Source organism: Cebidichthys violaceus, unplaced genomic scaffold (genome assembly GCF_023349555.1).
Source record: "Cebidichthys violaceus isolate CVI_PGR_0920_01 unplaced genomic scaffold, fCebVio1.0.p SCAF_21, whole genome shotgun sequence".
NCBI lineage: Eukaryota > Metazoa > Chordata > Actinopteri > Perciformes > Stichaeidae > Cebidichthys > Cebidichthys violaceus.
In genome coordinates, this window is record NW_027176384.1 from 6322487 (window position 1) to 6349855 (window position 27369).

At 42.7% G+C, this 27369-nt stretch overlaps 1 protein-coding gene across 1 annotated transcript in view; it reads right to left on the reverse strand.

Moving 5' to 3' along the window:
* Positions 1 to 901: 901 nt before the first annotated feature.
* Positions 902 to 27369, reverse strand: part of chst11 (carbohydrate (chondroitin 4) sulfotransferase 11) — a 92810-nt gene continuing 66342 nt past the window's right edge. The window contains exons 3-4 of the mRNA XM_068717068.1: positions 8885 to 9114; positions 902 to 8684 (exon numbers count right to left, since the gene is read on the reverse strand). Of these exons, the coding sequence (XP_068573169.1) occupies positions 8060 to 8684; positions 8885 to 9114 (855 nt within the window). The 3' untranslated portion in view covers positions 902 to 8059. The remainder of the gene's footprint in view (positions 8685 to 8884; positions 9115 to 27369) is intronic.

Genomic DNA, 27369 nt, shown 5'->3' on the forward strand with positions numbered 1-27369 from the left:
CATCCAGGTCTGCAGATGCTTTAGTTTAATAGATGAAGAGACTCTGTCAATTAGATCAATTTATAGGGTTAAAATCCTATAAATAGAAGCCATTTAGAGAGCCCTCTAGGGAGCCATAGACAATGAAGTGACAAAGCGGAGACAGCGAGGATGATTGCTGTCTGACAGGAAAGCCTGTGAACGCACCACAGCTAAATCACACGCAGACATTTCAACTTCAGAGGCAAAACACTTTTTTTGTCTTCAAAATTCAAAATCTCCACCACTGATGTAGAGAAGAAAAGTTTAGAGCAGAGTAGAAGATAATGGACAACGTTAATGCTGCTGCAGTGTTTATATGTGAATTCTGCAAATATACTGATCTAAATATTATTATTTAGTGGGTTTTATTTTACCATAATGTTATGCATTACATTATTATTATTATTTTTATTATTAATAACAATATTATTATTATATGTATTATTTGCATTCTGTTTGATCTTATTTTACATTATTGATAACATTCTATCTCTGTTTTTATGTTCATTCTATATCTACTGTCCCTAGGGTTTTATACAAAAAAGTATATTATCAATTTTTATTTATCATTTATATTGTTATCATTATAAATAAGAGGTGGCACTACAAAATGGTAATCATCCCTCTGCATGAACTTGCAGTTTAATTTCTTACACTATGTGCACCAGTATAATATGTATTATACTATGAATGTATTATTCAATCACCATTATCTTCCATTCTGACAAAAAGTGAGATGAATTCACAGCTTCATTCTTCTGTTCTGAATAGTTTGTTGAAGTGCTGCGGGGACTTTTCTGTGTCAGAGGTCTTGTACAGCTGGTACGTTTCTACATATTTGACATAACCTCGTGCAAAAAAAAAGCAGTGGGAGGCTGTGGGAGTTTCAGTGTCATTTTATTGTGAAAACATCAGACAGGATGAACCGCAGGTCACGCTGCTGTAGGATAGACACCACTCTCCCTCACTCAGTGTACTGTACACGCTCAATTATTCATGATTTTGGTGAGTGAAAATGAACGGGGTAAAAACAGAGGAGTGAGACGCGATCCCGGGAGGGAACGAGAGATGCAGAGAGTTTAGGTGTGTTGCTATGGCAATAGTGAGCAAGAAGCATGGGTAGTCGTCTGAGAATAAATAAATAAATAAGTGGCGCCTGTTTGAACGAGAGTCTCGGCCCTCTTCTGGGACGTCCCCTGTAAGGCAGAGTGGGTACAGCACAGAGTGTCCACACACACACACACACACACACACATCATCATGCAGCCATCATCCAGCCGCTCCACCTTGTAGTTACAGCACATGAGGCACTCTGATACGCACAATGGTAAAAAATGCTGATGACATGGTATAAATCTAGAAACAGACACGGCTGATTTAAGACTGATTCCGCACACTCACACACACACACACACACACACACACACACACACACACACACACACACATTACTGTACAGGCCACAGTACAACATCTGCCGGAATATGAAGCCGCTAGGAAACACTCGGGAGATCAGAGGATCTCTGCTCACTGAAGAAGGACGTACAAAATGTCAGGGCCACGCATAGACACATGACACCCGACAGGGGACACAATGATGTGGACACATTTGACCAAATGTGTGATAAGCCCTCACACGCTAAGCAATGTTCGAATTTAAGAGATTTAAGACAATGACATGAATGTGTTCCAGTGGGCATGATCTTCACACTTGCCTGGTATTCAAGAAAGAAAGAAAGGTAGAAAGCCTCTTGGTTTCAGTTAAGCATCTAGCTCACTTTGTGGAAAGATGTTCTTTATCCCGTTTCTGCAACTGTCTGAAATAACCATCAATGGGCGTGACATCACTGAACACATTACACATGCGAGTCCTGATGCAAAATTCGGGGAACCAAACTATTACAGACCAACTTTGGAGATTGACTTGCCATAGTTGTGCACAAACACAGCTTGTCTGTCAGTATGAGATTTGGGGGGGTGCGTTCATCGTAAATATGAATTCCACTGCTCTTCTTGGCAAGACTCGCCCTGCGGTTTGGCATTAAGCTCGAGTAGTTATGGTCAGGAATGAGGATAGCTCATTGGTCAGGGCACAGGACCGGAACAAAGCAGGTTACCGGTGCCTCAGCGAGCATGGACGCCTAGCCAATCCTGGCACAGGGCAGGTCTTGCGAATAAAAGCAGTGGGATTCATAACCATATTAACCTCCATCTCCTAGTAACAGAGAGAGTGCAGGGACAGATTATGTTAGTCTAGTCTGCATAACTCCTTTATTTTACTGAGGTTTGCGCAGGTTAGAATCTATGCCCCCCCCCCACGGCTCTGAAACATCAGTAACCTAACTGACGCTGTCCTTGGTGCTGACGGATTTGTAATTGCAACTTTTCTTGCCCTTCTTTCAGTTTCATCTTAGATCTATAATCTGATATTAGTGATATTGAAGCGATACCGGCATGTTTCCATATCGCAGCAGTAACTATGGTGGCCACAGGTTTACCATCACTGATAGAAACGAATGCTATTAAATTTGCGGGATTATTTACGTGATTTCTAGCTAAAAAGAAAGAATTGTTTTCAGAGTGGAAGCAGCAGGAGAATCAGAGCTCCTCTCCAGTGCAGTCACATGGGCCTCTGCATGACACTTAGCTCTGCGTTATCGCAGTGAGTGCATGTATGTGCGTAATACTGTAGTGAGGGGTTTGCAATGTGAGAAGTGAATTTTAAGGAGTGTGAATAGAGATCTCTTCAAGTAAAAAACAAAACAAAAACGCCTAATTGGTGTCACTGTATGTGCTGCATTTCCTCAAATAGAATTTCCTGTTGCAAAGCAAGCTTCTGACGTCCAAATTTGTTCAGTGCAGCTTGAATAAAGTTTTGCGCAGTAAAAAACTTAAAACAGTTCCTTTTTATGCCATGAAGTCATTGGGCAAATACAAACTCTGATCCCAAATATATAATGCAGTGTAGAAGCGCACATAGGCATGCGATCGTTGTCCAAATGGTTTTCTCATTATGTTGATGACTTATAACAGCAAAGTGTGCGAAATAACACAGTGACATACCGAACCATCTGTCCTGCTGGCAGATGTTGGAGTTGTGTGTTGACGCTCAGAAAAAGACAGAATATTAACTGTGTGTGTGTGTGTGTGTGTGTGTGTGTGTGTGTATGGAGGAAGGCCCAGGAGACCACAGAGAGAAGGAAGCTCTGAATCTTTGCCCTGCGTTGCTGTGAATGAAAGGCACAGAGAAACAATAGTGCCTCAAAAAACTTGTTTTGTGTGTGTCTGTAAGTGTGTGAGGCAACCGGAGCACTAATCAATCCAGACATGACAGCTCAAAAGCAACAGCAGAATGAATGACATCATGTCTACACTGTACAAAAACATCCCGCATTGGGAATATATAGATATGTCAGAAATGAAATGAAATAGGCAGAGAGGAAGGGAGCGTGACAAAAAAAAAGTCCCTGGCTTTATCACTCTGTGTTGATGATTTGAGATACGATCATGTTTTTGGTTGAATATGTTTTTATCTCCCAAATTGTCCAGCTATCTCTTTAATTGACACTGATATTTAGCTGCTATGACACTTTGCTGTATCTAAAATGTGTTAACCCTGTGCATAAATAATACAATAATAATATAAGCACAAAAACTCTCTCAGATATCTTAAGAAGCCTTCCTATGTTCCTCTCAGCAAATGTGTAGTTCAGTCTGATAATAGACATCGTTCAAAAACAACATAAATATACCCGTTGGCTTGACTGGAATATAAACACTCCTATGAGACAGCTGGGCAGTGAACAGGCCGCTGCAGACTGAGGAGTTAAGAAGAGGGACAAAAGCACTCGGAATGTGGCAGAGAGTCAGAAAGGGCCTCTAGGGGCTCGCTGCCCGTGGGGATATTTGACCAGCTCTGTTTACTTAAGCAGACTGTGCTTTTACCACAGGGACGGTAGGGATCACCGACACTGACTTACTTTTTATATACAGAGGCCACTTTTGGAGTGAGGCCGAGAAGGAGAAAGGAGAGGCCTCTGTAACGGCTCGCTTGCAGCCTAAGAGGTCCTTTGTGTATTGTTCGTCTTCCAATCTTGAGGCTAAATGAGCATTTTAAGTCGAGGCTCTGTCAGAGTGTTAGAGTGGAGGGGTGCTGCCCGCCAGTGCCTCTGCTCACAACTGCTGAGTAAGATGCTGCGTGGCATCAACATCAGCAGGAGAGCTAATGTGCAAGCCGATTTGTGTGTGTATTTTTGCGCTCCTGACCCCGGGGGGTGAGAATACACCCATTGTTTGAGCAGGAGGACATGTGGTCAAGGCTACCAGGGCAGACCGGTAGCGTTTCTCCTCTATTAGAGCCAGATGTCCATGTGGGGGTGAAAAAACAAAGAAAAATAAGGCTGGTCTCTCATTATAACTCTCTCACACAGGCCTGTGTACACACTACAGTAATAATACTTTAACACTAGAGGTTTGCAGCTAAAATATGTCTGTGTCTCGAAAGAAATGTCTACATATTATCTAAGATTTAGTTATCACACCTATCAGTTACGCTGCCATTTCACTCACCAGAGACATGGAGTCACCACCAGACAAAACTTTACAATGAAGTGGACCTGAAATTGCAGTAAGAGCTATAAGTTACACAAGTAGGCTACAGTTTACACAACTATAAATTTGGAAGTAAAAACTCTTGACAAATTGTCCATTAAAAACACCCCCTGCATTGCAGAGCTGTATGTACGTGACTTTAAATTATTTACAACCGACAGTTAATAGTTTTAGTTTAATTGTGGCCCAATAACTTTTCATGCTGTAGCAATAGAGTTGATCTTTTTTTTTTTTTTTTTTAAAGCTTCTTCTAGCAGCAGGGCCGGAAAAACCTGCTAGGTGACCGCGGGGCAAAAATGAGACCCCTTTAACCCCTTAATCTTTCCCCCTCTATGTGCACTGTGTACTGTATTCCTATGCAGGAATATTACAGCGGGGGTAAGGGAGAAAGTAAGGTGGCGTAGTGTAAACATGGATAAAGTTGGGAGGAGGTGTGGTGGATGGATGGGTCAGAAAACACAGGCCTTTCACCCAGGAGACAGGTATGCGTCTCCTTGTTCGTCAACGTTAACTTATTGTTATCTACTTAACTTACGTAACACACTTACCTGCGTACTTAAGTCGCATGCATAACGCGACTTAACAGACTTATTCAAGCCCAAACCATGATCTTTTCCTAAACCTAACCCAGTAGTTTTGTTGCCTTAACCCTAACCCAGTTGTTTCCATTAATGGAAGTTTATTTTGACACTAGGGGTGTACGTATACACGCCATGGTTTGAAGCATGGGGCCACTGACCAAGCTGCCATATTTCATGAATTGGTAATGAGAATTGTGTTGGATATTATGCGGCCAAATTAAATTATTATTATTATTATTAAAATAAAATGTTAACTTTAATGTATTAATACTGTACATAATGTACTTCTGGTTCTTTATATTGTAATTCTACTACTGCTAGTTTTTCATTGTCTTGATTGAGGGTCTACAGCGTCGTACTGCATGTTACTTATTGTGAAGCCCTCTGAGACAAATTTCTGATATAGGGCCATCAAGATGGTCTTGACTTGACTTTACAGAGCCTCAAAATAAACCAGGACTTAAGGCCCTTATCATCCGTCCATTAGTTAAACCCCCTTTTTACTTTTTAGAGGGTTGCGGTGGAGTGGAGCCAATCCCAGCTGACATTGTGCTTTAGTCGTGCATATTTCTGTATTCCCACACAGTGAACCTTGGACTGTGGGGGACCCTGAGGGTCTAGCACACATGGAAATTACCATCTTTTTTTGCCATCTAAGCAAAAAAATGCAGGTCTTAACACTACATTCTGACAGGGCCTCGAGATCGGGTAAAGAAGGACCCACTTTAAGGCCCAAATCATGCCAGTTGATATTGTGCTTTGGTTCGTGCATATTATTATCATTATTATATTCCACAAATCTGCTTCACTATTTGCTGATTCAGCCTTGTCTAGCAGTATCACAGCATAAGCAACCTCTCTACACTGAATCTGGTGAGTCAAATGTTATCAATACCAACAGGAATGATGGTAACATACTGCACAAGAAATATATTATTTCTGGTTCAGTCAAGTGCAACAAAGAGATGCAGCTTTTCCAAAAACAAAAAACCTCTCTTTGAATTTGAAGCTGGAGTGGTTTAGAATTTACAAAGAGGTAAAAAACAAAATGACTCCCCCCTCTCTCTCTTCCTCCTGTATGATACTTACGGCCTCTAATCCAATTCACAGCGTGATGTAGAGTGCAGTTATTAACCTTGACATTGCTCTGCATCGCTAACAATAATCACATTACAGTATGAGATACAGTCTGATTTTATGATGCAGGCAGTAGATTTGTTGATATGTACACTGAGAGTAGCAGCTAGCTCTCATGTTCAGGTTGGGGAGGTGGCGGGGTCTCACCATGAATTCACTTAACGGCAATGATGTGCACAGAACACACTAGAGTCTGGATTTCTGAGGCTCTCGCAGCCGTTTTGGCACCAAATGTTTGACAAAAGGAAATGGAGAAGAAGAACACGTAAATCTCTGATGATCTCAGACACAGAAGGACAAAGCCATGGGCTGAAAATGCACCGCGAGATCTTCAGAAATTAAAATACGTATCAGAGGCAAGTTGTGAAGAAAGAAAGCAACATGACAGAACACTGACAACAGTTTAACTTTAAAATATTTCCTAAAATGAGCAAATGTCAATCTTTCTCTCTTTAACTAACAAAGCTAATTAAATAATCTTTTGTTATTGCTGCTCGCAGCAATGCTTAATAAAACAATACAAACAAAAATAAGCATAGAAACAAAAGGGTCATCTTAATTTACTGAAAGAGATGTTTGGTCGTCTGAGCAGGGGCTTTTGTGGGTGTGTCCCTGGAGGTGTCCACTGAGCCCCTGGGCAGGGCCGGGTGGGGCGCGGCAGGGCAGGGTTATGAGATCCAGTGCCTTTAACCCTTCCACAACCACACAGGCTGTCTCTTATCTTTCAGCTCAGAATTTCTGCGCAGACTTGTCACTCCCAGCTTGTGCGCCCAATTGCTGTGAAACATCTTGTACCTTTCTAACAACTTCCTGTAGCTCAAAGTGTTAAGGATGCTTGGTGTCACAGGCAAAGATTTATTAAGCACTTCCATATTTCACCGCCGCAGCAGAAGACTCCGTCTTCCTTGGGGTCCTCAAGGTGTAACACAAGAGGTCCCCTCTGCCAACATCATAATTATAGAGACCAATGACAACTTGTTTCGTTAAAACTGTTGGCTGATATCGTTACGGTTACAGTTGTAGAGGTCTTGAGAGTTAAGCCAGTAGCCATCTATTACAGGGCGTCCTTGTGGTGGTGATGAGCCGGTTTCCCTCTGAAATGTATGGATCTAACGTGGGGCAAAGTTGACGGATGCTAACACACCGCGCTGACAAAGTGGTGAGGAAATGAACGGTGTTTTACAATTTGACGGAGTTTCTCTACTGATCAGGGGGGAAGGGGGAGATAAGCTTAGCTCCCACGATGCGTTGGGGTCAGGGCGCGTGCGAGGCCACTGTTTGCTTTGTAGAATCTGAAGCAGCCTAATTTGTCAGCAGTTTGTTTAAAGTAGGGGACATCATCAAGAGAATCCCTGTTCAGGTCTATCTGTGAGGATAAGTTCCCCTTTTTAAAACACCTTGAAGACCTGCTTCACCCACACATTTCAGTCTTTGCATGCATTTGGTCCATTTAGCCCACATTCCCAACCAGTGCTCTGTGTATCACACAGAGTTGACTGGACATCCTCCCCCTTATGCCCAGACAAGCACGCATTACCTTTCTCTCTTTCAGCACCTGTTTATATGTCTAATTCAGACCCCACGCCTGCAAGATACGACGACAGTTTTTAAAAAAATCAAGTTTGCCTCCAAAAAATTCCCTCCACTCACTTTGTTGCCTCTCCTTAAACAAGGCAGCCATTCTCCCAGAGTCACAGCTCTGCCCTCCATCAGTCCAGCCGGAGGTAGCTAGGTGTGGAGTAGTTGAACATGAGGAAGTCCAACTTGTAAAGCTGGTAGAGCTGGATCTGCTGCTGGGTGCTGATATTACTGAAGAACTGGGCCGTCATGGCATCTGTGGTGCGGGTGGATTTGGCATAGCTCGGGAAGCGCAAGGAGTCGCCAACGCCCACCAGCCGCAACACGTAGTTAGCATCCTCTTCCAGCGTCTCATACTTGCCCACCAGGTCGTAGTGGATGTGACATGGGTGACAAAGCTGGTAAACGGTCTGCCAGTGCTCGTTGAGCGGGCCGTCGCGCTGCGTTGCCGGGTCCACCAGGTACTCTGCAAATTCCTTGAATTTGACATCAGCGCCGTTGAGCAGGGCGTCTTGCGTGGCATTCTTGCGGTAGCGGCGGATGATGCGGGTGCCGAAGCGCTTGTGGAAAGACGAGTTGTACTTGAGGGTGAACTTGTTGCGGTATGCGGAGACCAGCCTCTCGAAGGGCTCGCGAACAAAGAGAAACTTAAGATAATTCTTGAGGCGGTGGTTGATCTCCGCAATACTGTACTGGTTCAGCGTCTTCAGGTTGGAAGGGATGTGGGCTTCATTGGAAGGGATGTCCATAGGGTCACTGTAGAAGAGAGGCATACGGACAGTGAGCAAAAAAAAAATTATATGCATTTACGTCCTCGTATCAACTTCCACTGTAATGAGAGCCACCTGAAGGGATGTAACCACATCCTACAACACATGTCCAGTGCATATTGCTTCCTATTTGTCAATCTCAAAGCAGTACATTTAGAAGGGGAATGACTGGCCACTAGTACTGACCTGTATTTGCCTCGGCCTGTGAGCACCATCATGACGCGTTTCCAGTTGGTACAGGCCACCTTGGGGACGTAGCAGTAGATGAGCTCGTGGTCCTCGTCCACCACGAGGTGTTTGAGGTCTCCGGGTGTCAGGACTCTGCGCTTGCGGCTGGACGCACTGTAGACTCGACAGGCATCCACCACTTGATCCCGCCTGGCCTGGTGGAGCACGGCTGCTCCGGAGAACTCCGGCTGTTCAGGCATAGACAGAGAAGAAGGGAGTGGGAGAGAGAAATTATATAATAAGGGTGACTGCTAGCTCTTGACATAAAACATTCGGCCATTTCAACAGAATGAAATAAACATTGGTCATTTCTTGCTTTTTTTGGCTGAAATATGAAGTTTTAGGGTGTTAGCTGAGTAACCATAGTGACTGTTAGTCAACTATATCTTTTGATTTACACACTGACTGATAAACCCAGCAGAGGCTAGTAGATGCTAGTTGGGGCATCAGTCAGTTCCCTTGGTGCCCAAATTAGCTTGTTGGGTAGTTGGCAAATAAATCCAAAATTGGTTTGCGTGTCAGAGTAATCCGAGTTTTACTCAAAACATTGCTTCAATGACCTGAACAAATATGCAGTAGGCTAAATTATATGGGGATACTTTTTACGATGTATGAACAGTCAACACTTTCTCACTTCAAAATCGTCAAATAATGACACTTGGTCAGTGGCCCTACGCTTCAAACTGTGGCGATCTAGGTACCCCACTAGTGTCAGTTTCCAATCTTTACAAGCATAGCGTTTTTTCAAAATAAACTTCCAACGTATGTTTACTAAGTTTTAAAGTTCACTTAGTTAGGTTTAGGCAACAAAAGTACTTGGTTAGGCTTAGGAAAAAGTTGCAGTTCGGTTCCGAATAACTACAGTTGTTGTTAACCTGCCGTTAGTTAAGCACAAAAGTTACGTAACAAAACTAAGGTACCATAAGTCAACGTAGACATGGTTTCACATGGTTTCACATGGGACACAAACAACGGTCTCCTGGTTAAATGTCCTATGTTTGTTTGACACATCCATCACCTCCAACCTCCACCCTAAGATGACTTTTTCGCAACTATCAGTTGCTCTTTGCATGTAATACTTATGCGGATGTGTTTATTAGTTAGTTGGAAGCCTGGTGTGTCTCATACAGACACTAAAAGGTGTGTCGGTTACAGACGCCGAGGGGCTCTGACCAAGCAACGGTATTTTTTGAGTTGGGACGGAGTACGGGTTGGAAAAGCAGAAATAATTGCCACAGTATTATAATATAAAGCCAATACATTGTTTTTCAAATACTATTTAGTTTCACAGTACATTGCAGATCTCAATATATGGACAAAATATTTCTTAGCAGAATTATCTCTTTCAGGTAGAACTTTTCTAGCCTGCTTGTTGGAAAATAATAGTTTTCACAGATAAGAGATTTGTGACCAAATGACTTCCTGTCTATGAAGTCTTTTGTTGTCTCTACACTTTTATTCACATTATATAACTTCCTTAGCAGTGAATGGAAAATCTCCATGTGCCAATAAAGCACTCTAAAATGAATGAATCTGAAAGAGGTAGGGATGAAGAGAGATAGAGCGTGTGTTATTAATCACAGCTTTTATTATTATACTCATCTATTTATTGACTCTATCTTTTATCTTTTTTCTCTATCTGAGTCGCTCCGCAGACTATGATAGAGATTAGTTCATGGGTGTGGAGGAAGATAATGATACTGGAGGATATTACAGATATTGAGTGTTCAATATGCGCAAATCCAAGCAGCAGTCATTCATCTGAGGCATATTTCATATTCACCCTGATGCTTGTGATGAAGTGGACCACGGCAGGAGGGAAAGAAGGAGGCTGAGGAGGAATTAACGGAGTCTGAGGTGAAGAGCAGCAGAGGGCTTTGCATCTGAAGGGCAGCAATGTTTTCTTATGCCTCTTGATTATTTTTCTTCTTGGTCTGAATTCCCCTCCAGGGCAGTTCCCCGGTTTCCTTGCCTGATCTAAATTGATTGTAATGCTTCTTTACCGCTCCATCCCACTCACAACAAGTGTGGCCTTTCAGTGCTACACTGGCCAGGGCTGTCATTGAAGTGTTGAAATCACTCAAGGGACCACCACCCAGCGTTAAACACGAAGACAGCGTGACTTGTATGTATTTCTATTTGAAATCACTCTTCCATTATGTTCCCAAGCGGGAAGCATGTGTAAAGCTTGCTACGAGAACACAGATGCAAACCGATCTTTTATACTTTTTTTTATCTGATGCCAACATACAAAAGCAGTCATGGAGGAATCATGGAGCAAATGCATGACTTAAAATCAGAGATATTTCACACAAATGTCTATAAAAGTCACATTTCATAGTCTGCTGCTTTGTCAATGAGCTCCATTTGATAGTTATGTGGGGATACAGGTCATAGGTCGCTGCTCTCTGTCTTCATTTCCTTGAAAAATCAATTGGGTAAAGAGTTGGGAGGAATGGTTTTTCCCACTATAAATTCACATGACAATAATCAAGGCAGAAACATTATAATTATATTAAACATTATAAAAATATAAAAATATCGTTAAAAAACGATTCCCCCTTTTGGACACTGTTATGTACAGTCTTGAAATCTTTGTTTATACTTAATATAAATGTGAACTTTTGCCAAACATCGTCTCTATTGTTGCTTCAACCTGAAGTTTCATCTTCATCTGCAACTAATCTAACGTTGAGTATGGAACACCCAAAAGATGAGATTTCTCATTCTTGTGTAACAGTGTAACTTTTTGTGGTACATTGATCACATTAAGTTACTATGGCTGTAATGAGTACAAATGCTTTGTGGACCTCAGTGAACACGATCCTTTCTTAGTAGTTGTAGCGTGCATGCGCAGTACAGACTCAAGAGTTTTCCATGGCCGAATAAAGTAACCAACGCTACATGTGCGTCCGCCTTGTCAATACACTATAGTAACTGGTGACGAGGATAAAACTGTATGTTCTCGCAGGGAAGGAGAGACACTTGGTGTCAATACTAGTGAGTATGATGGCCCTGTTTGGGAGAATTGACGAGTTCAAGCCAGAAAATGAACAATGGTCAGCGTACATAGAATGGATGGAACAATTCTTCAAAGCTAACGACATAGCCGAAGATAAGCAAGTAGCCACACTTCTCAGTGTAATGGGTGCGGCTACTTATGGGCTTTTGAGAAATCTGGTGCAGCCCAGAAAGCCAAAAGATAAGACATTTGACGAAATAGTGGCCGTTCTAAAGGAACATTATGAGCCCAAGCCCTTATTAGTAGCTGAAAGGTTTCGCTTTAACCAGAGTAACCAAAAAGCTAACCAGCCGGTGGCTCACTATGTAGCCGAGTTGAAACAATGCAAATTTAACTGTGAGTTCGACGCCAACTTGGACTCATCACTACGAGATCGGTTCGTCAGTGGAATAAGAAACGAGGCCTGCCAAAGGAGACTACTTTCGGAAAATGATCTTACTTTTGCAAAGGCTTTTGAGATTGCTCTCAACATGGAGACTGCCGACAGAGAAACACGTCAGTTGAGAGGGATGGAAAGTGAAAGTGTCAGGGCACTTGGAAAAAATCACGAGCCAAATGAGTGCCGTTTTAAAGAGACTAAATGAAGCTTAAGCGCAAGTTCAGTCAGGAAGACAAACATTCGTAATCTCTGTCTCTCCTCTCCTTGTAATTACTCCATCAGCTGATTGGGGGCGTGCACTGTTAAGTAACCAACCAGATTCTGTTCATGGTTTCTTTAAGCCAATCACATCGTTGCTGTCAAACTTTAAAAATTCTTCTCTCTGCTGCTGTCAGTTGTCATTTCACCGTTGAGCAGATGCGACCCTCCTCCACCCCAGTCACCTCCAGTCAGCATCACAGTCATGCTCCTGATTCATCATCAGGTTGCAGCAACGCCTTTCACCACCACCACCACCACCAGTGTTTGGACTCCAGAGGGGATTAGGCCTATTGGACCTCAGTATCCCTACCCTTGGTGATATTACTTCAGGATGGAGTCCAATCGCCAAAGACTTTGCACTTTTCATATTTGTTGCTTGTATAATAAATCATTGTTAAATTATAAAACAAGTCTCTCCTGATTGAAATGCCATAACTGTGGCAAGACTGGGCATATTAAAAAGGCATGTCGGTCCAAGGCACAGGCTGAGAGTGAAAGGCATTCACAGGGCAGAGGAAAGAAACACACAAAATATGTGGAAGCTGAAGAAGACACTGAATTGGGTGTGTTCACAATTTTGACTGTCACAAGTGAAGATGCTGACCTGTATATAGAAATATTCACTGTAGCTGAGGTGAAGTTAGAGATGGAAATAGATACTGGGGCTGCAAGGAGTATCATTTCATGAAGTACATACAGGGAGAAATCCTCACACTTACCACTGCAGAGAAGTAAAGTTAAGCTTAAACCTTATAATGGAGTTCGCATTCCTGTACTTGGGCAGATCACAGCCAAGGTGGTCTATGAGGGTCAAACTGTGAACTTGCCACTTTTAGTTGTTAAGGGGAATGGATCAACACTGTGTGGCAGAAATTGGCTAAGGAAACTGAGGCTAAACTGGGAGCAGATAAAGCATCTGTATGAAGCTAAATGTACATCGCTTAGTGAGGTGCTGGATAAACATTCAGAGGTGTTCAGAGAGGAGTTGGGCACTCTGAAAGATGTTAAAGCCTCAATCAGAGTTAAACCTGATGCAACTCCTACATTTTGTAAACACAGACCCCTTCCATTCGCTATGAAAGACAGAGTCGAGGAAGAGCTCAGGAAGCTGGAGGAAGCTAACATTATATCTCCAGTTAAGCACAGTGAATGGGCAGCACCCATAGTGCCAGTGGTGAAAAGAGACAAGTCACTCCGCCTGTGTGGGGATTATAAAGTGTCAGCTAATCAGGCAGTTGAAACAGAAACCTACCCCTTGCCACGCTTAGAGGAGTTGTTAGCAACCCTTAGTGGAGGTAAGATATTCTCCAAGCAAGACTTAGCTACAGTTTACCAGCAGGTGTTGCTGGATGATGACTCAAAGAAATACACTACCATCAACACCCACAGAGGGTTGTTTGTGTATAACAGACTTCCTTTTGGAATTAGCTCTGCACCGTCCATCTTCCAGCGGATTATGGAAAATCTAATGAAAGGTTTAACAGTGGTAGTTTTTCTTGATGACCTGCTCATTATGGGACGCACAGAAAAGGAACATCTCCACAACCTTCAGAAGGTCCTACAACGGCTTCAAGAAAATGGACTACAAGTGAAACGCTCCAAGTGCGAGTTTGGCAAAACTCAAATTGAGTACATGGACCATGTGCTGGATGAGCAGGGCACACACCCTTCAAAGGACAAAGTGAGAGCTATTCAGGAGGCTCCGGCTTCTGCTAACGTCAAGGAGCTCCAAGCGTTTTTAGGACTTAATTACTATGGAAGATTTGTGCCACAGCAAAGCACAGTCTTAGCACCATTGTACAGACTGCTCAGAGGACAAGTGATTTGGAAATGGACTGAGGTTGAACAGGTTGCTTTTGTCATGTGTAAAGAACTGCTAACTAGTGACCGGGTGTTAGCCCACTACGACCCCAGTCTCCCATTGACTTTAGCATGCGATGCCTCTGCCTATGGCATCGGAGCAGTTATCCAACACACCATGCCAGACGGGGAGGAACAACCTATTGCTTATACCTTCCGAACACTATCGCCAGCGGAGAAAAAATATTCTCAAATAGAGCAAGAAGCTCTAGGACTGATATATGGCGTAACAAAATTCCACCAGTACTTACATTTTACAGTAGACATTTTAACTTAGTTACTGACCATCGACCACTTCTGACACTGTTTGGTGAGCACAAGAGCCTGCCTACACTGGCCGCTGCACACATTCAACGGTGGGCAATTATATTGTCAGCGTATGACTACCATATTGTCTACTGCAAATCAGAAGAGCACAGTAATGCTGATGGACACTCCCGCTGTCCCTTGCACCAGTGACACAAGAACAGCCGTGACTTCAGCTCTAGTCCACTCACTGCTGGCGGAGCATATACAAGGAGCACCACTCAATGCAACACAGGTTGCAAGGACGACACGCACCGATAGTGAGTTGTTGCTAGTGTATAAGTATGTCATGGAAGGCTGGCCCACTCAGGTAGAAGAAAACCTAAAGGTGTTTTTCACAAAGAGAAATGAGTTGTCCACAGAGCAAGGTTGTGTCCTATGGGGGACCAGAGTCATTGTACCCTCCAAGATGAGAAAAGCCGTGTTAAAAGAGATTCACTCTGGGCACCAAGGCATTGTGAAAACAAAAGCCTTAGCTCGCAAATACGTATGGTGGCCGAACCTTGACTTGGAAGTGGAACAGATTTGCAAGGAATGTGAGACATGCCAGCTGGATCAAAAGATGCCACGCCAGGTTCCACTACATCCCTGGGAGTTCCCAGGTGAGTCCTGGAAGAGAATACACATAGACTTTGCTGGACCGTTCCTGAACCACTTGTTCATGGTTGTGGTGGATTCACATACAAAGTGGTTGGAAGTGTTTCGTATGTCACAGATCACCTCTCAAGCAACAATCACCAGGCTCAGGAGACTGTTTGCCTCTTACGGTCTGCCTGAACAAATTGTGACAGACAATGCGACCGCATCCACATCAGACGAGTTCCAGACTTTTGTAAAGCAGAATGGAATTCTGCACACCACAAGTGCACCAGGACATCCAGCAACAAATAGTCTGGCAAAGAGATATGTTTAGACGTTCAAGGCAGGTATGAAAAAGCTTGCTCACACTTCACTGAACATTGAGGACAAGATCTCACTGTTCCTGCTGCAATATCGGACTACGCCTAACTGCACTACTGGACAGTCCCCAGCTGATCTGTTTCTTCACAGACATATCCGGACAAGGTTGGATTTCCTAAAGCCTTGTACCAAGGAGACGGTACGTAAGAAACATTATCAACAAAAAGAACACCATGACTGCACTGCTGCAGACTGGTTCTTTCATAAGGACAACACCGTTTATCTGCGCAGCACTGTGACGGGGAGTCACAAGTGGATTCCAGGATTGGTTGTGAGACAGACAGGCCCTGTTTCATATGAAGTCAGAGAGCGGGACTCCGACACAATACACAGACGTCATGGAGACCAGCTGCGAGATCGAGCCATTGCTGAACCTGATGTAGATGTCACTGAATCACAGGCTGAACTTGGTGATGGTGAAGACTGCAGCAGTTCTCAGGGAGTTGTTGACGCTAACGTGCAGACACCCGAGCTTCTGGAGCCCAAACCAGTGCCTCTGAGGCGCTCAAACCGAAAACGATATATGCCATAAGACTGTATATCCCTACAGTGGACTGTATCCTTTAGCTTATACTTGGACTGACAAACTGAACACGCATACCTTGTACATGAGGGAATGTTAGAATATGTCAAATATTGTGTTTAACTTAGGCTATATGTTGTTTTCTTTAAAAGTATCAGGAAACTGTTGTTCTGTTAAGAATGTTTAAGTTGTGTTCTCAGTTAAAAAGGGGAATAATGTGGTATATTGATCAGTATGGTTGTACTGAGTACAAATGCTTTTTGGACCTCAGTGAACACGGTCCTTTCTTAGTAGTTAGAAAGTTAACTTAGTAGTTTATATCATAACTTGTGCACACATATTTATCTTTCTCCCAAACAGATGATCGATTTGTGTACACAACATATCTTGGTCCCACAACATTGCACCCACAACTTAATACCTTGTTCCAACAATTGATCTAGAATTTGTATGGTTTTGCTTGCAGCCAATCACATCACCGCAAGTGTTCTTTGATTTAATGTGACGTGTGATTGGCCCACTACTGCAGCAGCTACAACCCCATACAGCCGGGATTGTCTGCCGGTACACAGGAGCCGGCAGCTAGGAGCCAGCTAAGGGTGGCTAACAGCCATCTAACGGTTCTAACAGCGCAAACAACGGCAACAGTGCTGGGGGGGAATCAGAGGGTTGATGTTGCGCTGCTGTGACAAAGTGGTCCCACCACGTGAGTCTGGGTGGGGGGCAGTAACCACTGTATTAGTGCTGTGCAGTTAGCTAGCCAGTAGGACACACAGGAAGCTTCCATTCACATGATTAACGTATTGAGTAGCGTATGAAGTACTCTATTGGTATCGGTATCCCTTTAAGGGTACTGGTTTTGGTACTGGCATCGTCATTTTTCTAAACGATACCTAACCCCAATGATATTTTATGTGGACGACTAAAGATTAAAAATGTAATCTTTCCCCCATTGTTAATGGAAAAAAAGTTCTCCTTTACAACTTTGTTAGTTTCTTTAATTCATCACATCTCCATTCCGTTACCTCTGGTTTAACCTCTTTCCATATTTTTTTCTGTTCTTTCACATGGTCATTTAAAGCATTTTGAAAGAAGAATGAACGTCTCTGCTCCCCTCCCGCTTCTTCTCTCTTTGTGTGCTCGCCATGCTTACGCCAACACATCAGAGCCCACTAAGGCATAACCGTGCAAGGAGAATAACTGATCTTTGTTGATGAAAATCTCTCCTTTTTCCCCCCACATCAAGCTATATGATTCACACAAATGTCGCAGCGAGTGCACGGCCCCCCGTCCCAGAGGAGGACAAACGCTTCAATTAGCATGGGAAAAAAGAGACAAGGGAAGGAATCTTGTCATCTCTTGCTTTGCCTCAGCGTTCCTCTCCTTATCTCCCTTCTTTCTACAGGATTACTTTCTGCCATTTTATCTCCGCTTCTCCAGCTCGTTCGAGTCTCTTGTGCAGTTTGGATGAAAGGGTGAGGATGAGTGGGGGAGAGAGAGGGGAAGAAGATGAGAGAGGCGATAAGTCGATACAATCTGAGCGGGAGCTGTGATGGAGATCGCTGACCTCTGGCCATGTCAAGCCGTTCCCATGGGAGAGCAGAGACCATTTATGTGCATCATTGCTAGAACAGTAGCCCTCTAATCCCCTGTGGACACGAACAAGTGGGTCAACATCGGACAATAACTAAAATAAAACCACAGCTATTAAAGTACTTAGCAGCTTTGTATGATATGGTCAATTTAGTTTCTAGCAATTTCCCTGTACAGCTGCGGTATATGATGAATTACTAAGTGTTACAGCATGATGCTATGTATTGATTTAGATGTGACGATCCATCACAACTGGGAGAAAATTCAAAGGAAAGACTTATGCATACTGTTAAACCTAATCTTCCCAAAAACACCATTATCAGTGTTGTGTTTGCAAAAAGAAAAGTCTCTGTTTTCTTATCTTCAGACGTCGAGAGGAGCCCATTGTGCATTCACGACGGCGCTCGTTTCCTGTCGCTGCACATTTGTCGTTAAAACGTTTGAGAAACGGATGACGGGAACTGTGGAGATTGTGATTCCATCTTTCAAGTCTTCATTTCCTCGCCATGGATGCGCGATTCTCAGCGAAAGTTGTTATGAGTTTGAAATATGATCTGAGTATCAGCACGGACGCGCAGTGGCGGTAATGAATAGCTTCCTCCTGATCTGCTGATGGTTGCAAAGAAAGAAAGAGAACGGGAGGAAGCTAGGAGGGGATTACAAATGGAAGGAAGGAGGGAAGGAAGTTACTAAAAGTACAAAGTGGGCAACTACCCCGGCACACCATGTCCCAAAAGGCCTTGAAAGGTCAGTTTAAAATTATTGTTGGTCATCTAATTTATTATAAATTAATTAAAAGAACAACTAAAGTCCATCATTAGCTACTGTAATGCTTCTTTAAGCACGTTTCATTTAAGTTTTTACATGATGCTCATCAAAATAAATTAGAATAAGCACAATGTGACTGACACACTGGTTAGCTTCTGGAGTCTGGGCAAATAATGACAATGTAATGTGTACTCAGCTATTTGCACTGAACTGTATAAATTACACATCACTTTTAAGGACATTTCACTTGTCAATGTCTACGCAGTTAAAGCATTTTGCATGTCATTTAACTCCCTTTCTCATTAACAACTCGTCACATACGGACGCAGTTTTAAACACGTTGTTAGGTTTAGGAAAAGATAATGGCATGGGTTGAAATAATTATGTTTAGAGTTATGCAAATAAAGTTACGTACCATGCCATACCATGCGTTTTAAACATGTAGTTAACGTTGTGAAAACAGACAAAACTACTTGGTTAAGTTCAGGAAAAGAGTATAGTTTGTACTAAAATACGTATGTTTGTTATGTAAAGTAAGTTACGTACACAAGTTCAGTAGTCGACAAGTTAAGTAGTCAATGGCTGACTTTACACGGGACACGAACAGCGGTCTCTTTGGTGAAAGTCACGCGTTTGACCTGTACATTCACACCATCCTCCACCATACATGGCCTTTCTTGTTCTTTAAACGACGTCCCCTGACTTCAGCAGCATTTGCTCTGAGCGTCTGATATTGACCAGGCATGAAATGACATACGAAAGACAATAAATGCGTTGTGATAACATGCAAAATGACTTAAGAAGTGGCCTTTATATTCATCCACCATTTAGTGATACCAGGCTGAACTTAAAGGTACTCTGTAGATTTCTGAACCACTAGTGCAATAGTGCATAGTGTATTTTCATAGTACAGTAATTTTATTCTTTATATAACTTGCCTGTCAGTGGTTTTTAAGCTCAATAAACACAAATAATATTTGACCAGAATTTTTTCTATTTGTCAGGGACATTGAAATCTTCCAGGACCTGGTTCGGCACATAGACACACAGACACACAGACTTTTTTTTTTTGTATTACTTTTGGGAGTACTTCTTCCACCTCTAGATACACACAGCATCCTTTGATGAAAAGTACCAGATGTAAATAAAGAGAGAAGAAGAAAACCCTGCAAAGATGTGGAGGTGGGCTTAGGGGGTCACTAGGGGCCCAAAAGTAAATGTTTGCCCCTGGGCCCTCTAACAGGTTTACCTGGCCATGGTAGTAATCACAATATACCGCAGAATCTGTTGACATTATTCATAGACTAAGAATCAGGGCTCTTAGTGTCCACAATTCATACTGAGATACATCTTGAGAATGTACTTTGAATTACCATACATATGGAAACAACTTTCTGTTGATAATTTATTCCTCAGAAAAACTTGAGAAAATATGTTATGAATACTGTCTCTGAGAAAATGAGATGCTAATGCGACGTGATTTGTAGCCCAGGGACTCTGCAGAGTGTCAGAGCACTTTGTTTAGAGAAGATGCCCGAAACGTCTTTTCCTAAAAAACGCTTCCTATTGCAATTTAAACACTGCATCAGTCAGTACAGCTAGTTAGATAGTTTCTTCAATTTATGGGGGCTATTCTGCAGCTGCTTCTCAAGTATTTACACTCTCTCTGGTGGATTTGTGCCCCCTGACGCCCAAAGCGAATCTGGTGAAAGCAAAGTGCTGTTTTCGGTGATGTTGGAGGAATGGCTTTTTTCCTTCCCCCTGCTAAACTACTCTTCCATTACGTCTCCTCAAACCTGATCCATTTGGTGTTCTGTTTGTGCATCAGCTTCTCTCTCTCTTCTCGCTAGCTGTGAAGTCATCTAAACAAAGATCAATAGGATTCATCAAAGCATCTCTCTCTCACAAACACTGAGCACTAAAGAAAGTATGTCTCGCTGACCCTCTCTGCTTACAGACCGGCATTCATAGAGCGGGCAGGAATAAAGCTGCCAGTGTGCCACAACTGTACTAAACACGCACACACATACACACACACACACACACACACACACACACACACACACACACACACACACACACACACACACACACACACACACACACACACGGTTGATTTTCATCACCTGAGTCTCTGTAAAAGGCAACAAGGCGAGGCCCCTTCTATAAAACCTTAACAATGTGGACAGTTAATGAGGCGGGTCCATCCTTTCCACGAGGTCCAGCGGCACATTAACTTTCCATACTGTCTTTTATGAAGGAGTCGCACCAGCAGAAGGGGAACTCACCGTGACCACCTGCGCCCGCTGAGACACGGAAAAAGACCAGAGGAAACGTTTCTTTACTTTTTGTTTATCCAGGGAAGCTGCCGAGAACACTCGCTCTCTTTCTGAAAAATGCCCTGCTCCATATTCAAGCAGCTCCACACATTCATACCTGGAAAAAAAAAAAGCAGAGTACAACCACAGTCGTCTACCGAGCAGCCAGGGAGGCAAATGTAAAGAAAATGTATTCACCAAAGGCACCTCAATGGCACGTAAAGAAAACTGTAGGACAGAAAGGACTGAAAGTGTCACTAAAACTTTATCTGCAGGATTCAGATAGATAGTGTGGGAGAGAAAGAGACGGACGGTAGAAGACAACGACAGGCTGTTGTATTAAGAAAATCCACTTTTGTATGATACCACAAGTGAACTGGTTGCTACAACAATGGTGTCATTGTGATTTAAAGAACATCTCATTACTTAAAGTTCCCCTCCAGACATGTTTCAAATATGTAAAAAATACTCTGTTATGATTAATATTTGGTTATCATGGTTTTCCCACAAAAACAATATCAAAGTTTCTATTCACATTGTGCTGCAAGCTCCCAGTTTTTCCCTTCCACTTCAAATGCTTTTGTATTCGATCTTCCTGTTTGGCCATAGTAATGTTGTAAACCTCGAATGATCAGATGGTTTTACAATACCGCATCCATCAGTGACTGGAAGAATGACGAAAATAACCTGAAAACACAAATTAATGTGTAGTTTCTCTTGGTGTGAGGAACTACAAAAGTACAGAAGCATACAGTAAATGGACTGTACTAGTATAGCGCTTTGCTAGTCTTCTGATTACTCAAAGCGCTTCAACACTACATGCCATCATTCATACATTCATACACTGATGATGGTAGCCCCTGATGACAGGGGCTACCATGCAAGGTGCCACCTGCCCATCAAGTCTATCTAATCATTCATACAACAGTCACACACCATAGGCACAACTATGGGAGCGACTTGGGGATCTAGCCCAAGGACACTTCGACATGGACCAACGAACCGCCGATCCTCTGATTGAAGGACGACTCTGCTCTACCACTGAGCCACAGTCGACCCCACCCCTGTCAGTATACCTGTTAGTCAAACTCAGCATACAAAATCACGTGGACAGTATTGTGTAATTACTTTTACTGCCAGAAGGGGAGCCAAAAGTCCACACAGAGACTCAAAATTATAAATGTTAGTTCATATAGAGCAAGTGTCACTTATAAGCGGACCAAATTTTCCATTAAAAATGTATTAAATGCATTGGGCAGAGGTGCCACTTGGACAGGTGGAAATAAGGCCTACTGGAGTGAATACAATGGGAGAGAACCATACAATGGGAGAGCTGCATATTTACTCCCACACTGCATTCAATCTGAGCTATGTTTGGATTCACATTTAGCTGGTGCATAAGGCTTCTGGGATTGAAACCAGCAACCAGCTCTTCTAACCTCTTGACATCCCCAAAAACCTTTTAAAAAGCAGCAAAAAGAAAAACCTTAAAGCTGTAAACCTACTGATGAATGACTTCTGTGCTGTTGCTGTTACAAAAGGGAATGAACACGGTGTGTATGTCAGGGGCTAAAAGCGAACACACACAGATTCACACGAGGTGATGCTGTTTGAATCTCAGCTCCAATTAATGCTAATGATAATAATGTTATCATTTACCGCACCCCTTGCCACACATTTCCCTTTCAGTGAAAGTCTGAAATGAGCGAGTCAGCGTTGCCAACCACAAATAAGATGGGAGTGTGAATATTATTGTACTTTCGGCACTTCAGAGATGTCTGTAAAAGCTGCAGTGAAGTCCTTATGCCTCACCTCACCTTAAGGAGCCATTAATGTTAACAGACCATTTCACTAGAAGCCTTTAATGGAGACGTTTTACTGCCCCATGATGGCCTCTCTGAAGACAGGGATATAACTCTGGGAGGAAACCTGAATCTTGGGATTTTTCTTTTTTTGTGAGAGGAAAATGTTTGAAATTAACAGGAATGAATATAATAATAAACTGCTTCTGCCTTGCGTGTTACGGTCTACACTGGTAGATTAAGACTGAAATCAGTTAAAAGGGGTACTACAGAAATGTAGTATTGCACTTCCATATAGGATACTACAAACAAAAGCTGTTTCTAAACCTAACTGAGTTGTTTCCTGTGAAGACTGAAGTATATTTTGAAAAGGCCATATGCACGTAACTAGCGTAAATTGTGTTGCTGGCTTTCGTAGGATAATGTACGAAAAACAAGGTGCACTTGAACGCACCGCAAAGGTTACACGGCCAACTTCTGCGCCTGTTGTGAGAGGAAATAACTCTCCATACCAGCAGGTGGCGGTAGTCTGTATTTGTTTTTCAAAAAGGGAAACAGGAAGACCTCGGACTGCAGATATACAAGCCATTGTTATACATAAATAAAAGCAGCGTTCGCCAACCATTTTCACACCACTCTCTCTCTCAAAACTTTATTCCAGATGGCCGTGTTGAAAATATTCCTGTATTGAAATGATAACATTAAGTATGCCTGACCATCAACTACATCATAGTTTATTTGACCGTCCCAGATTTGCTGTGCACAGATAGAAAGAAGTCATTCTAAACACATTGTCATTGAACATTGACAAGTGAATCATTCAAAATCAACACTCTTCTCTACTGATCAACATCTTGCTCACAAACACTTACAGACCAAACTGGCACGGTAGTTTCGCACAATTTAGCTCGTTAACTACAAACGCTTTCACTTCATTTCAGTAGACTGTGCAGACATTTCATCACCTTTAGTTTTCCTACTGTGGCAATGCAGCTGAAAAGCAGCAACTGTTTTTGAAAACTTTAAATGATCCTGTCGGGGACATCTAGTGATTATCTTTTTTTGTTACCCACCTGGATCAGATTTCCCCACAAAGTAACCTCTGAATGGATTTGTTTTTCAGCAGCCAAATACCAACTCCCTGACTCTGGTGTGTCCTTGAATGTACCATCTGCCTGTAAAGGATATTTGAAAGCCCTCCCCCCCTCCCTCCTCACAGCTGCATAACAACAAGATGCACCGTCATGCAACTACAATAAAAACTGAGGCAGAAATAGAGTCTAGCTGACTGTTGATGCCGGACTGTGTACGCATAAACACACACACACACACACACACACACACACACACACACACACACACACACACACACACACACACACACACACACACACACACACACACACATACAATGCTGTGGACACTTCAGGGTAGATCTGTAGGATATGTGACACCTGGGTAAGCCTGACTCTCCCCATCACACGGTCACATTAAACCTGGAACCCGAGCTCGGCGTCATGCACACTTACACTGCTTTTACTTTCATTGTCACCCATTACCTTCAACATATCACATTTGTACTTGATGCGTGTGTGTATTTGAGCTGTTGTACATCTGAGGACTACATATCATGTGCCTCTGTATGCGTGCCTGTGCGTTTCTGAGTGTGTCAGCACATCTCAAAGAGAAAAAGTGGGGGTATAATTATAGCACTGCCGACAAGATAATGACAAACTGCTCTGACTTTCCCTCAGAGCCATCAAAGTTTCTCTCCCCTCTCATGAGCACTTTACCCTTTTCTCTTCCTGCATGTCTTGTTTTAACCCCTTAGGAAGCAAAAACCGCAGGAGAGAATAAAGAGGAGGAGGAGCAGAAGACAAATAAGCCAAATAAGGGTTCCGCTTATCACACTGCAACTGATCTCTCTCTCTGTTTTCAAACCTGCATCTGGAAAGTCTGCAGATTGGTGCCCTCAAAGAGCAGCAAAGAAAAGAATTTTGTAGAATCTTGAAGGCATCGTTACCCAGAAATCCCGTACTGTGAAGTCTGTAAATGTCGCTGTGTGCGTAGGCACAGTCTAGTTTTGATTTATAGTTGAATATGAGGCTGTATGCTACATGACCTGAATCCTACAGGTCCCTTTTTGTTTTGGGACCTGTAAGCATCAAGCTCGGGACGGTCTTGGGTTGGATTTTTCCAAAAATAAATCTCTCTCTCTCTATCACTTTCTGACTTCACCAATCATCTGCATAGCTTTGTGATGCCCACCATAATGTTATCCAGTTAGAAATTAGTATCAAATTGTCATAATTAGCATATAAATTCTTGAGGTCATGAATTATAATCACTTCATAAGCACAAACGTCCAAGTGGACGTTTGTGCCAGATTTGAAGAGATCCCCTCAAGGTTGTTCCTGGTAAATTACATTCAAGAGAATTTGCTTCTGACCACAGCTGCATAGATACTTGCAAAAGGGGACGCTTCTTAAAATCCCCAATCACGAGGGGAAGGCCATTATGAAAACATGACGAGCTTGCTTTGAGTGTTGTAAGCATACAATGTGTGTATTGCTACTAAACCTATGATTTATCCTCTACAAGCCGAGTTCTGGTCTTGTTTTTTAAGCCTGTGTAGAACTCTAGGCGGTATCGTACTTTAATTACACAATGATTGGGTTTTCAGTTCATTGTGTGATTGTAGAGCGACTTCGAACAGGAGTTCTGTTCTGATGTGTTATTATTGTTTCTTCAACAAGACCAGTCCACATTAACTTGCTAACACTTCCTCAATAAATCACCTAATGGTGATTCAATTTACAGCCAGTTTAAGACATGCTGCCCTAAGCAACCCAGAGTCTAGCATAGGCCATGCAGGAAGTGATGCATTGTATATCATCCTGCAGTATTGGGTAATTGCCATGAGCATGGCGGAAACAAAGAAAAGAGAGCTACCTACAGAAAATGAATGTGTCTATTAGTTTTGCCAAAACAACACAACAGCAATAAACACTAAGGAGCAAATAAATAAAACCAGATTAAAATGCCAGAAGATGAAGTACCTTATTTCAGCCCGGTCTCATTCCCAGGTCCTCAAATGTTGAAGCTTTGTCACGGCCATTGGCCTCTGATACCGGCGCACAAGGAACCCTTTAGCATCCATGTGGGTAGGAGCTTGTGCTGGATGGACAGGTCAAAGAAACACATCACATCCACCCAAGAGAATGTTGTCTGTTCTTGTCCCGTGTGTAACCAAAAGACATCTTTGACTCGTCGATGTTGACCAGTTAACTCAACATACTCAATGTTACGTAACCTCCGTACCTAAAATACATGGTTTTTAACACAAACCACGATATTTTCCTAAACATAACCAAGTAGGTTTGTTTGAATTCACAACTGTGACCAAAGTGCGCCATTGTTTAACTCGTAGGACTACCCAGGGCGTTAAAAAGTGACGCCATGGGCTCCTGACCAGACGCCTGTATGTGACGTAATATGTTGCTTATTTTGTCACTATATGAAACAAGTAATGCCTGTGGTCTAACTCCAAACCCCAATATTAACATTCAGATACCTGGGATATGTGTCTTCCTTGCATATTGCATGTGATACAATATATGAATTTGTCCATAATCACAGGTTGCGCTATCATTTTAAAATGACATTGTATACTTTACCTACTTTATTTTCAAGTTTCATTTTCATGTGAGTTGAACTGAATTTTGAAGGCACTTCTAAATCAACAACAGGCCATCATTGTTTTATCTTCGTTTGTCTCTTTATGCTCCTTTACCGGAAGCATTTTCTCAGCTGTCGATGTCCAAAGGGGAGCATGTTTGTTGTAAACTGTGGGGCAACACTTCCTGTCGAAAAGGTAAACACAATGTGGACATGAAATCTAGAGGGAAATCAAGTTAAACCAACAGCCTTCTCCAGAAAGGGACGAGGACAACATGCACCGAGGGCTCCAGCTGTGCACTGGATTTCTCCTGTGTGCATTGTGTTTTTCCCCACAATGGAAATATGTGATGATAATCTCAAGGAAACAAGGTAGTCGAGATTGTGACACAATCTGATTGTAAGGGAACTAAGCACCTTTATTCATCCTGTGTTCTCTGTGGCTTTCTGTGCTAAGCTGTCTCTTCTCTCCAAAAAGTGTATCTTCTCGGTAAACAAAACATCTCTAAATCCCTTTGTCTCACTCCTTGCACTTCCTTTTCTTCAGCCATGCTCATCTGCAGCCTCCAGAGATAGACCGAGACAAAAAGAGTGCAGCATACTCTTCTAAATCCCTTTGTCTTCAAAACCCAGAGTGACTTATCCAGCTTCACACACACACACACACACACACACACACACACACACACACACACACACACACACACACACACACACACACACACACACACACATTTTAAACCCATATCCACAGCGTATAGCTGTGCTCTCTGATGGCTTTTACAGCAGAGCACTCAGACAGTTGCTGTAGCTTCTTTGCTGTGGATGAAAGGTGCAACATATTTTTTTTAAGTCTGTGCCAGTGTCTGCTGCTCTGTTCCTGGATATTCTGGCCCAGGGTGCCGGTTCCAGGGAGGACGGGAAGGGAAGCGTGAGAAAACACATACACACACACACACACACACACACACAC